The sequence below is a fragment of the Chiloscyllium plagiosum genome, chromosome 4, assembly GCF_004010195.1.
Source record: "Chiloscyllium plagiosum isolate BGI_BamShark_2017 chromosome 4, ASM401019v2, whole genome shotgun sequence".
In the NCBI taxonomy this organism is placed as follows: Eukaryota; Metazoa; Chordata; class Chondrichthyes; order Orectolobiformes; family Hemiscylliidae; genus Chiloscyllium; species Chiloscyllium plagiosum.
In genome coordinates this window covers 54,464,960-54,477,495 of record NC_057713.1, presented here as the reverse complement: position 1 = coordinate 54,477,495, position 12,536 = coordinate 54,464,960, and the positions used below count along the sequence as shown (strand labels likewise).

Sequence of the window (12,536 nt, the reverse complement as noted above, 5' to 3'; positions counted from 1 at the left end):
TCTAGTCTGTAACCTCATGAACTTATATATCCCTCATTTTATCACATCAAGATAAGACAATAATAGCAGATAGCTGTGGCCGCTGGAAATTTGAAATACAAACAGAATGTTGGGAATGCTCAGCAGGTGGCAAACATCTGTGGATAGAGGAACAGAGCTAACATTTCAGTTGCTCTCTCTACAGGTGCTGTCTGACCTGCTTCGTATTTCCAGCATTTACCGTTTTCAAGCCAAGGGACCAAACCTGATTCAAAGAGGAAGGCAGGAAAGCATGACCTGTACCAATGTAAAAATGAGTGCAAACTTGAAGAAGCTAGCTCACATGCTATTTCTGCTGCTTAGCTTAAATGCTTTGAAAAGAACTAAGCAAAACCAGAATCAATGGATCAGATCAAAGCTCTGCTTAAACAACTGATGGGAGAGGTCAGTAAGTATCAATGCAAAAATCAGGGCTGAAGCATTTACAATGACCTTTATCCAGAACTGCTGAATGAATGATCCTGAGATACCGACCATCAAAAATGCCAATCTTCAGACAATTCAGTTCACTCCATGTAATACCAAGAAAAGCTGAAAGCAATGGACATTGCAACCTGACAAATGTCAGGTGTAAATGGAAAAACTGTGCTCTGTAACTAGTTGAAACCTTGGACAAACTGTTCAATACTTCAACACGAACATTTCCTGAGGTGTGTAAAAATTGCTCAGTTATGCCCCGCCTATAAATAGCAGGACTATTTTAATCTGGTAAATTACCATCCATCAATCTATTGTTGATCAGAAGCAAACTAATGGAAGATGTGATCAACATTGCCAACCAGCAACAAATTGCTTACTGATGCTCAGTTTGGATTCTGACAGGGCTACTCAGCTCTAGACCTAATTATAGTCTTGGTCCAAACTTGAATGAAAGTGCTTAACTCTAGAGAATTATATACAGTACTACTTGCAATTCCACATATAAAGAAGCAATAGGTGCCTGCATACAGCAAGACCTGTACAACATTCAGGCTTGCGATGATATGTTGCAAGAACAAATAAAAATAAAGCATCTGTCACATCGAAAGCATTTATTTGGCCAGAATTCAATTTTACAAACATTTTCTACCAGTAATTTGGGCTGAAAGTTACCTTCTCCATAATAAGACAAAATATTTTAAATAGAAATAAAATAACCAATACACAGGTTGTGAGCCACATTTGATACTATACTTAATTTATAACTTATACTTCTTCTCCTTAAAGTATCAATAATGTGGTTTTCTATGGATACTTTTGGTATTTCATCGAAATAGTTCAATGACGTCTTCCTAATTCACTCTCTCCCTTGCTATTCCTTCCTTACGTACAGACATTCTTTTCCCTAAATCAGTCTGTTCAGAGACGTTATTACACATGCCTGGAGCAGGTGGGTCTTGAACTTCAGTCTCCTGGCTCAGAGGTAGAGATATTATCACTGTGCCACAAGACACACATGAAAACAATTAATTCCCATCAAAAACAATTAATTCCCATCATATTTACCCTTCATATTTATCTGCTTGATATTAAAATTACCACCTGTTTAGCAAATGAATTTGACATTAACATATAATAGGCAATAATTGGCAGAAAGAAAATAGTCAACTTAAAAGTAATAGTGTGATCCATTCCATACCTTCTTCCATAGTCTTCAGTTTTTCGTCAAGCTCTGCTTTCTCCTTTGATAGATTTTCTACATCTTTAGTCAGGGTTATATTTGATTCCTCTAGCTAACAATAAATAAATATTAGCATATTTTTAATACAAACAATTTTGCAATGTTAAATATTATTACAGACAAGGACATTATAAAGAAACATCGTTTCTGCTTATAAATGCAATAGTTTAAACATTATAAAAATTTCTGTGTAATATAGTCTAACTTACTAAGGTGATGGTGTTGTCTTTCTCATTCTGTTCCTGTTTATGTCGAGCTGTTGCTTTCTTCAATTCCTGATCAAGTTCGTTACATTGATCCTCAACAATTGTTCGAGCAAGCTGCTCAGATTCTGCTTTAGTTATAGTTAGATCCATTTGTGAAGATAATGAATCCCTGACAGAAGACAGAAAAATGGACATACTCAATAATGTTAGTCACATAAAGATAGCGTGGCAAATAATGCTGTAATCTTGTCTGTAGGACAAACACGAGGCCATAAATCAAACAAGGACCTTTCTTTAAATGAATGGGATAGATTTGGCGAGTGAGCAATGGCTAGCAGCAGTTCAACTCATTTCACCTCAAAAACTGAAAAAACGTTCTGCCATTCAGCTCCTCAGACCTGCATTATCCCTCACTCCACCTTGCTGGTATGGCTGCAAGTCAGTCCTAGCCAATGTTCTAGACTTAATATAAAACCTCACTCCACAACATGTCTTGTTCAGAGACTGCCTGAAGTTCTTGCGGGGGTGTTACTGCTTGAATATTCCACTCCTTAAGGAGGGGGTTCCTCCCAAATGGGATGGAAATCTATAGGTGAAACAATTAATTTTGCTTCCAATGTAAAATGCTGCATAATAGCTGACTTTTTGTTGGCGGGCCTCCTACTTTTCCAAGCTGGGGCAGGGTATTTGGAGCCCTATAAAATCCATCTTAGAGTAGGTTCCATGATTGTGGTATAGGGATGTCTTATGTTGCAGTGGCAACATTCATAGCTCTTGACCAGAAGCTCTGGGTTCAGGCCTCAGCTCGAGACTTGATGGCCTTTGGAAGGAGTGTTCATAATACACCAAACAGGTTGATTATGAATGCATAAATTCTTCATGTACATTATGCAGAACATGGTCAGAGCAACAGCTTCCCCACATTAAAATATTCCACATGCAGGTTCTTGTCATGAGCAAGTGCCAACTTCATTCTAAGGGAATATCACACACATGAAATTTGTTACCCTGCTTCTGGGAAAGGAATGAAAGGGTTTCAGTTTGAAATCAAAGAGTTTTTCAGCTGTAGATCTGAACTACTGCAAAGTTTACAATTTTCTGGAGAAGACAAAAATTTAAATAAACAATCAGTCAAGAAATTTGATGTGGAGAGTAGGTAGGGGAAAGAATAAGTGAAACCAGAAGAGGCAAATCTTTAAGCTTCTGGAACACAAGGAAAGACAAAACAAGGCAAAGTGGTTTAGAGGGAAAATTCATAACGGTAAGGTTGTACTAACTGAAAGTCTGAGCTCTGGTGCTGGAGCACAGCAGTAAACAATAATTTGAAAAATGGAGGACATGGACAAAGACAAGGAAAGGATTCTTCAAGATGGGCAGGGAAAAAAAAATCAGAGTTGGACTTGAAAAGAAGGATGAATTTTCTGAAAGTAGGCAAATGGATGCATAACATAACATACTAAATTAAACAAGAAGTTTAATGTATGTGAAAACTGAGAATAGGGTTTTAATCAAATAATCCTTGGGATATTAAAGATATGGCTAGGGGTTTCAGCAGCAGTTGGAATGGTTAAGGATATAATGCAAAATTCGAGAATTGACTATTTTACTGTCAGACAGGATGAGGGGAAGAAAGATCGGATGTTGTTTCAAGAAAATATCTAATTTCACCATCAAAGTTTTCAGCCTTTATGAGTAACACAATGCCAATTGTACATAGGCATTGGAATAGCCAACAAGATATCCTCAATAATTGAAATTAAAAGATAGAAAATCCTGTAAATACTCAAAAGATCAGGCAGTAAGTGATAAGAGACAAATAAATTGAACACTTTACTTCAATGATCTTTAATCAAAATCAGTTACCCTCAGAATTGTCAACATTGAACACACAAGCAATGACTCAACTAGACTCCATGTGAAACAAGCAATTGTACATTATTCCAATAGCAATGAATTGATGAAGAAAGGAAAATGTGAACATTATTAGTGTACATGTGGAAGCTGACTCAATTTTTGTGAATTATATTAAAGCTGGCAGTATGTAGATTGCTAAGGAGGCAATCAATCAAAGAAAAATTACTAAAACATGACTAAGTAGGCAGTGCAACAGAAGCCATTTGACAAAACTTAGTGATTGTGGTATGACTATAAAAACATCATGAATAAAAAAGCCAATGTAAATGGTAGATGAAAAACATGCATTAAAAAGTCAGTGGTCAAAATTGGGCCTTCTGCTGTTTTTCATGCCAAAAGCAACATAAAAACAAGTCACTGAACCACTGAGCAAGGGGTAAGAATAAAGTCTGAAAAATCTTGTTTAAAGGATGTCCAAAGAGGAGAAAATCAATTGCTACAACAATACATTACTCCACAACTTTGACATTAGTTTAAGGTAGTATCACTGCCTGCCATGTATGTGAACTCTTGAATCAATAAGCCTAGCTTTGGATTAAAGTATTGAATACTGTCGCTTTCTTTGAGCATCATTTGGGTGCATAATTCACAAAAAAATCCACTTATTGTTTAGATTTGGCACTCAAATAATGACTTGAAGCTTTTAGACAATGGATATGTATACTCTGTCACCTAGAACAAAGAAAACATTTATGTCTAGAAATGGAAGTTGCAATACAAAAAAGGCAAGTTATCAAAGGCAAACCAAACAGCAACAGGCCATATAGTTGCTTACCTTCAGAAAACAAAACAATATTGATGGACAGAGGCAAAAGCTGTGAGCAGTGTGGGTGTTCCAAAAAGCAGAGTAGATGAGTAAAATTGGGAGAAAGATGGCTTGAACAGTGGAAAAATGTATCTGAACCCTAGAAGGCTACAAGGATTATTTTCAAATTCATCCTGCAGTAAAGGAAAGCAATTTAATCCTAAATGAGGCTTAAAAAAATGCAGAGGAGCAGAGAAGAAAAAAAGTGACAAAGGAACATTTTAAAGACGGCCATAACAGATGATTGTCGCAAAAATGTTGTTGAGGATCATAGGTATTGCAGCATCATTCTAAATGCAGGTCTATCTTTCATTGTAAATGTAAAATCATTTAATTAGAACAAGCCCTATTACACAAGGAGGAAATTATTAGCACTATGAAATGAGATAATAGCTGACAGTGAATAAGGTTGACAAGATAATCATGATTCAAATATGATCACCAGTTTTCCAATGGCAGGCATGGAATAAGTTCAACATAATCATGATGGCCACTCTGCATCAACATAAAAAGTGTGGAAATATTCAGCAAGTTGACAGTGACAGTTGAAAAGCAATACAGTTAATATTTCAGGTTATGACCATTCATCAGTACTGGGAAAGTTAGAAATGTCATAACTCTTAAAGAGGTGAATTGGGGAAGGGGTGGAAAAGAAAGGTTGGAAGGCTTGAGACATGAAATGACAGAAGATTTGTTGTGGAAAAGCAGTAAGGAGTAGTAAACAACGCAGAAATTACTAAAAAAGCTCAGCAAGTCTGGCAGCATCTGTGAAGAGAAATCAGAGTTAACAATTTGGGTCAGGTAACCCTTCCTCAGAACCGGACATGTTCTGAGGAAGGATCACTGGACCCGAAACGTTAAGTCTAATTTCCCTCCACAGATGCTGCCAGACTTGTTGAATTTTTCCAGCAATTCTGTTTTTCAGATTTAAAGCATCCGCAGTTCTTTTGGTTTTAAAGATGTAGTAATAGGTCAAATAAAAAAAGAAAAGTCCAGAGGTTGTTTAAAAGGGAGAATGATAAAGACGTGTCATCCAAAACCAAAAACAAGATAAACAAGAGAGAAAGATGGAGATTTGATAATACTTAGAGGACAGAATCATTGAACTCAACAACTGTTGAGTCCAGAGGCTAACAAGTGTATAATTGAAATTGTGCATTCTATCTGATATTGTATTTTTTCAGCACCAGTCAGCACCAAAATGATGAAGTTTTCTACCTTTCACTGATGAGCTCTTGCATCCTTTTTTGTAGTTCACTATTTATTCTGTTTTTCTCTTCATTTTCTTCTTTCAGCTCCTTAACCTGAGTCTTATACAAAGTCTGTGAACAAATCCAATATTATTCAAAATGATTTATTTTGAACAAATCCAATATTATTCAAAGTGGCTTATTTTGAAAATCAAAGGCATAAAGTGCATAATTTCCCCAAATTAATTGCTATTATGTCTGTGTTTAAAATTCACCATGCAACTTGAAAAGATGAAGTACTGCAATTCTGTTGTTAAGTAAATAATAAAATTTAGAACAAGATTTTGATTCCTTTCCAGACCCTTTACAATGGTGCTACACAGGACATTTTATCATTTCAGTGCAAATCTATTCTTCAACCTAGTAATTGGTGACATTTTAAAATATTTAATATTAAATTATAATACATTTAGGGAAATTTTTTTTATTCATTCAGAAGATGTGGGCTTTGCTGGATGGGCCTGAATTTATTGCCCATTCCTGTGAATTATAAAACAAGTATACATTCACTGAAAGACAAATGAAAAGAACAATGTAACCATGGTCTACAAGAGTGGTTAGGATAAAGGTTACAACAAAGTGAAAAAATGTAGCAGGAATAAACAATATGAGAAAAGAAAAATACAAAGAATATAGCCAAAAAGGAGCATGAAAACATGATAATGGTAATATCAAACATTCTATTATAGAATTATTATTTATTGAGTATCTGACAAATGAAGAATTAAACAGAACTGAATGTGAGAACTGTAGATAATAAGGCCCAAATTAAAATGCATTAATTAATATTTGTCTCGGTCCTCACATTAGAAAAGAAAGATCAAACTCTAGAAACAATATTAGACTGAAAGTGACATTTAAGTAAATTTACAGGGATTATATCACAACTCACTGGTGTAGTGTTCAAATTTACTGAACTGCCCAGGTACTTATTGTAATCAACTGTTTTAACCAATGGCAAGAAAGGAACAAGAATGACTAATTTATAACTGTTTCTTGCACTCTACCCTTTTTTAAAAATTCCTATATACACACAGACAGGCTGTACAAAAGTGATAAGACAAAGCATAGTATTATGGATGGGGAAGTGGGGAAAAAAATCATAATCACAGTTCTAGATAGTAGATACCAATGAGTAGTTGTTTCCTTTGGCTTTCTTTCAAATCCCTTTGAATCTTGACTAACGACATTGGGACATGGATACACTGATCCTGAGCCTTTCATTTGTTGGTTAAGGCTTCACCCGTTCTGTGCTTCTCAAGATGGTTTCTCCCTTTTGATTTTTGACAAGGATATTTACAATGACAGCAGATTAAAGGGAAATAGGTGAATGAGAACAACTATCAGGAGACTTTCTGTTACTTCTGCACACAAGAGAGAAAAAAACGAGACGTTTCTGCTTATTTTGACTACACAAAGACTAACGCTAGCAGATTAGCTCAATATAGATTAATGTTTCATTGCAACCTTGTTGGAATTATAGCCTAATTAATATTCATGCAGTTTTCAGTCATTCATTTCCTGAAAAACTGCATGAATCCATGTAAAACTCTGGAAAACTATATAGAGGGTTTGTCAGTCTGACATAGCATTGGGACACAGACAGACTTCACATCTATTGTTTAAAAAGCTGAGCTATCCTGAGAATGTAATTTAAAAGAAGTTCTAGGATTTGCATATCAAAGAACAGAAACCAGCCTATCCCATTATAAAAGAAGAAAGTTTTAATCTAAGGTTGTTTACTGTATCACATCTCCATAACACTGGACTCTTTGGCTATAAATTCCGTGAGCACGATCTTAACCTCCACAACCACCTGATGAAAGACCGATGCTCTGAAAACTAGTGCTTCCAAATAAACCTGTTGGACAATAACCTGGTGTTGTGAGATTTTTAACTTTGCCCATCCAGTCCAACACTGGCAATGGGACCTTGGTCAGATGGGCCAATGGGCCAAGGAGTGGCAGATGCGAGTTTAATTTAGATAAATGTGAAGTGTTGCATTTTGTTAAGGCAAATCAGGGAAAGACTTAGACAGTTAGTGGTAGGGCCCTGGGGAGTGTTGCTGACCAAAGGGACCTAGGGGTGCAGGTTCACAGTTCCCTAAAAGTGGAGTCACAGGTAGACAAAGTGCTGAAGAAGTTGTATGCACACTTGCCTTCATTGATCAGTGCATTAAGTATTAGAGATGGAATGTTATGTTGCGGCTGAATGAGACATTGGTTAGGACACTTTTAGAATGCTGCATTCAATTCTGGTCTCCCTACCATAGGAAAGATGTTGTTAAACTTGGAAGGGTTCAGAAAAGATTTACAAAAATGTTGCCGGGAATTGAGAGTTTTCGCTGTAGGGAGAGCTGGGGCCATTTTTTTGCCTGGAGCATTGGAGGCTGAGGGGTGACCTTATAGAGGTTTATAAAATCATGAGGGTGAATAGCCAAGGTCTTTTTCCCAGCGTAGGGGAGTCAAAAACTCAACTGTATCGGTTTAAGGTGAGAGGAGAAAGATTTAAAAGGGACTTGAGGGGCAACTTTTTCACATAGAAGGTGATATATGGAACGAGTTGCCAGAGGCTCATATAATTACAACATTTAAAAGGCATCTGCTTGGATACATGAATAGGAAGGGTTTAGATTGATACGGGCTAAATGCTGACATATGGAACTTAATCAGTTTAGGATATCTGGTCAGCACAAACAGGTTGGACCAAAGCATCTGTTTCCATGCTACTTAACCTACGATTCCATGAGTGCAAGATGAAAACCTTCAACAAAATTAGTACTTTTTAAAACAATATTCAAGTTCTGTATTACCAAATGTTATGAAGGTGTAGGTATGTACTGTACCTTTGAGAGAGAATGGAAGCTGGCATGGACCTAGAGAGGCACAGAGTGTGCTGAACAATTCAAAAATGTAAGATTTGGTGAAACAAATAGCTGGTGCTACATTGCCATGATACAAAATAAATTCAAATTCGGCCAATCAGTTTAAATTATGCCCCAGAGATCAAAATCCAATTGAATTTGAATTTTACTGTTTTGGATGCCATCAAACCAATGAAATGATCTGGTGTTTTGGGGTATAAAATTGGACGTTTTGAACAGTTAGAGGGTAAATAGCAAAGAGCAGCCAAGCAAACACCAACATAAGGCTAGCCGGATAACTCTCCAAAAGGTACCTGTCCATAAGAAATTTGTGCAGCAGAGGACCGAAGCCGACCTAATGAAATCTACAGAGAAAGTTCGACATCCAAAGATGACAACTAGATTTGGTAGTGATTTGCTGTAAATTTAAGAGGGAATTTATCGGACCAGTATTGTAGAGTGGAAGGTAAAAAATAGGGTTAAGAGAAAGGAATTGTAAATATTCTCTTTTGGCCTTAAAGAATAAAATTGTTAATTTCATCTTTAAATAGTGAGATCTGGGTTAATTCCTTGCCTCTCGAAATTTAACAGATTATGACGCAAGGTGAGATTTTCCGTGTGTCAGCTTTAATTAGCAGAGGGGACTACCCCATGTCAGAACACAAACAACGAATAGTTTTTAGGTGGTATTATAATCTTAACACTGTAAGATCATTATTTTCTGAATCTGATACTTCAGCTCAACTGGAAAACACTAAAAACAGGTGCAAAAGCACAGATGTGCAGGGATCTTCAGTATGCAAAGATTACTGATATTGCCATTTCAGATGATTTTCTGACCAAACCTCTGAAAAATTCTTTTTCGGGAATGTCACCTTGGCAAAAACGCAGCTACACCAGCAGTATCCACCACCTTTTCCTCTGCTCCATTGATGACTGTATTGGCGCAGCCTCATGCTCCCATAAGGAGCTTGAACAGTTCATCCACTTCATCCACACCTTCTGCCCTGACCTCAAATTCACCTGGACCATCTCTGACAACTCTCTCCCATTTTTCTTTTAAATTACTTACAATGTGGAAACAGGCCCTTCGGCCCAACAAATCCACACCGACCCACCAAAGCGCAACCCACCCAGACCCATTTCCCTACATTTACCCCTTCACCTAACACTATGGGCAATTTAACTTGGCCAATTCACCTAACCTGCACATTTTTGGACTGTGGGAGGAAACCGGAGCACCCGGAGGAAACCCACGCAGACACAGGGAGAACGTGCAAACTCCACACAGAGAGTCGCCTGAGGCGGGAATTGAACCCGGGTCTCTAGCGCTGTGAGGCAGCAGTGCTAACCACTGTGCCACCGTGCTCCCCCTCCTGGACCGCTGTCTCCGTCTCCAGCAAATGACTCAGCACTGACATTTATATGAAACCTGATTCCCAAAGCTACCTCGACTTTACCTCCTCCACTATGTCTGCTCCCAGGATGAGTGATTCCACTCCAGGACATCCCAGGTGCCCTCCTATTTCAAGGACCATAATTTCCCTCCCCCGTGATCAACAATGCTCTCAACCGCATCTCCTCCATTTCCCACACCTCTGCCCTTAAAGCAATGCCCAACTTTAGCCCACCGTCCATCCCAACCACAACAAGGATAGAGATCCCTGGTCCTTACATTCCACCCCACTAATCTCCAAATCCAGTGCATCATGCTCTGCTATTTCTGCCACCTACATCTGACCCCACCACTAAAATGATTTTTCCCTCCCCACCCCTATCCGCTTTCTGCAGTGACCATTCCCTCTGTGACTCCCTCATTAGGTCCACACTCCCCAGCAACTCCTCCTCCACACCTGGCATAACCTGCCCTCAAACCTCCCCTCTTACCTCCGTCCAAGGCCCCAAAGAATCATTCAAAGTGCAGCAGCGATTCACCTGCATTTCCTCTAACCTGATTTATTGCATCCATTGCTCCCTATGTGGTCTCCTCTACATCAGAGAGACCAAGCACAAACTCGGGAACCAGTTTAGGAAACATTTATAGTCCGTACACTCCAATCAATCCCACCTTTTGGTTGCCAGCCATTTCAACTCCTCCTCCCACTCCCCCGACGACATGTTCATTCTGGGCTTCCTCCACTGTCACAATAAGGCCACATGCAAATTGGAGGAAGAACACTTCATCTTCTGCCTCGGCAGCTTATGACCACCCCCATCTGATCTCAGATCCATCCCTCCCTCTCCACCCTGCCCTTTGACCTGACATAACCAGTCTGTCTTCCTTCCCACCTATCTGCTCCACCCTTACCAAAGACCAATCACAATGACTTCCTATCCGCATCCACCTAATGCCTTTCCCCCAGCCTCACCCCCTCCCTCTGTCTATTTCTCAGCCCCCTTCTTTCTCCACAGACCTGATGAAAGGTTCCGACCTGAAACATCGAGTCTCCTGCTCCTCTGATGCTATTTGACCTGCTGTGCTTTTTCCAGCTCCACACTTTATCGACAAAAACGTAACATATGAATGGCAAGATAACATTGCAGTAGTATTTTGTGTAGGATTAGCAATCTAGGGATCCACGTTCACATGGAATTTGGATTCAAGAAAGAAAATCTGGTATTAAAAGTCTAATAACCACTACAAAATCATTGTCGATTATCATAAAAATCCTCTGGTTCACCAATGTCATTTAAGGGTAGAATCTGCTGTCCTTATTGGCCCTGGATTACATGTGATTCCCCATCCACAACAATGTGATTAAATCTTACCAGCCCTATGGTCTAGCAAGCCAAGTTGTATCAAAGCACTGAGGAAATGAAATTAAATGGATAATGTGTCTCCAACCTAAGTAGCAGAAAAGACAATGGCAAATTCAGCCTGTTGAATCTGCAAATTTCTCCTTACTAATATCTGGGTAAATACCGAAAGAATGCAGATGCTGTAAATCAGAGACAAAAATAGAAATTGCTGGAAAAGCTCAACAAGTCTGTCAGCATTTGTAGAGAGAAATCAGAATTAACGTTTCGGGTCTGGTGACCGTTCCTCAGAACTGATAGCACCTCAGAGAATGTTGATTTATCTGCAGAAGATAGGGTGGGGGGAGGAGTAAGAAGTAAATCTAAGGTGGGGATAGAGTTCAAAGAGAGAGAAGAGCAGTTGGACAGACAAAAAAAAAGACGATAATGTTCTAGCCGAGAGGGTAAAAGCTATTACTGGGGACTGTTAATGTCTAATAATGGGTAATGTGTAATATGGACTAGGTGATGACAAGGCCTGATTTGTAAGGGTTGGGGTAAGGACTTGGGAGATCTCAAGCCTTAAAGTTACTGAACTCAATATTGAGTCCAGAAGGCTGCAGGGTCCCTAAGCAGAAAGTGAGGTGCTGTTTTTCCACCTTGTGCTGAGCTTTGCTGGAGCACTGCAGAAAGCCACGACAGAGATGTTGGCCAGGGTCGTGAGTGGTATATTGAAGTGGCAGGCAACAGGAAATTCAGGGTCTTTTTTGCGAATAGAACACAAGTGCTGTCACCTAATCTATGTTTTGTTTCCCCAATGTAGAGGAGACCATATTGTGCGCAGCGAATGCAAAAGACTAGGTTAAGAGCAGGTAATGCACTGCTTCACCTGGAAGGTGTGATTGGGTCCTTGGATAGAAGGAGGGAGGAAGTAGAGTCATAGAGATGTACAGCATGGAAACAGACCCTTCGGTCCAACCCGTCCATGCCGACCAGATATCCCAACCCAATCTAGTCTCACCTGCCAGCACCCGGCCCATATCCCTCCAAACCCTTCCTATTC

At 38.9% G+C, this 12,536-nt stretch overlaps 1 protein-coding gene across 1 annotated transcript in view; it reads right to left on the bottom strand.

The window, feature by feature from the left end:
• rock1 (Rho-associated, coiled-coil containing protein kinase 1) overlaps positions 1-12,536 on the bottom strand; it is a 205,992-nt gene that overhangs the window by 39,204 nt on the left and 154,252 nt on the right. Inside the window, exons 22-24 of the mRNA XM_043688241.1 lie at positions 5,843-5,946; positions 1,909-2,074; positions 1,658-1,751 (exon numbers count right to left, since the gene is read on the bottom strand). Coding sequence (XP_043544176.1) covers positions 1,658-1,751; positions 1,909-2,074; positions 5,843-5,946 — 364 coding nt within the window. The remainder of the gene's footprint in view (positions 1-1,657; positions 1,752-1,908; positions 2,075-5,842; positions 5,947-12,536) is intronic.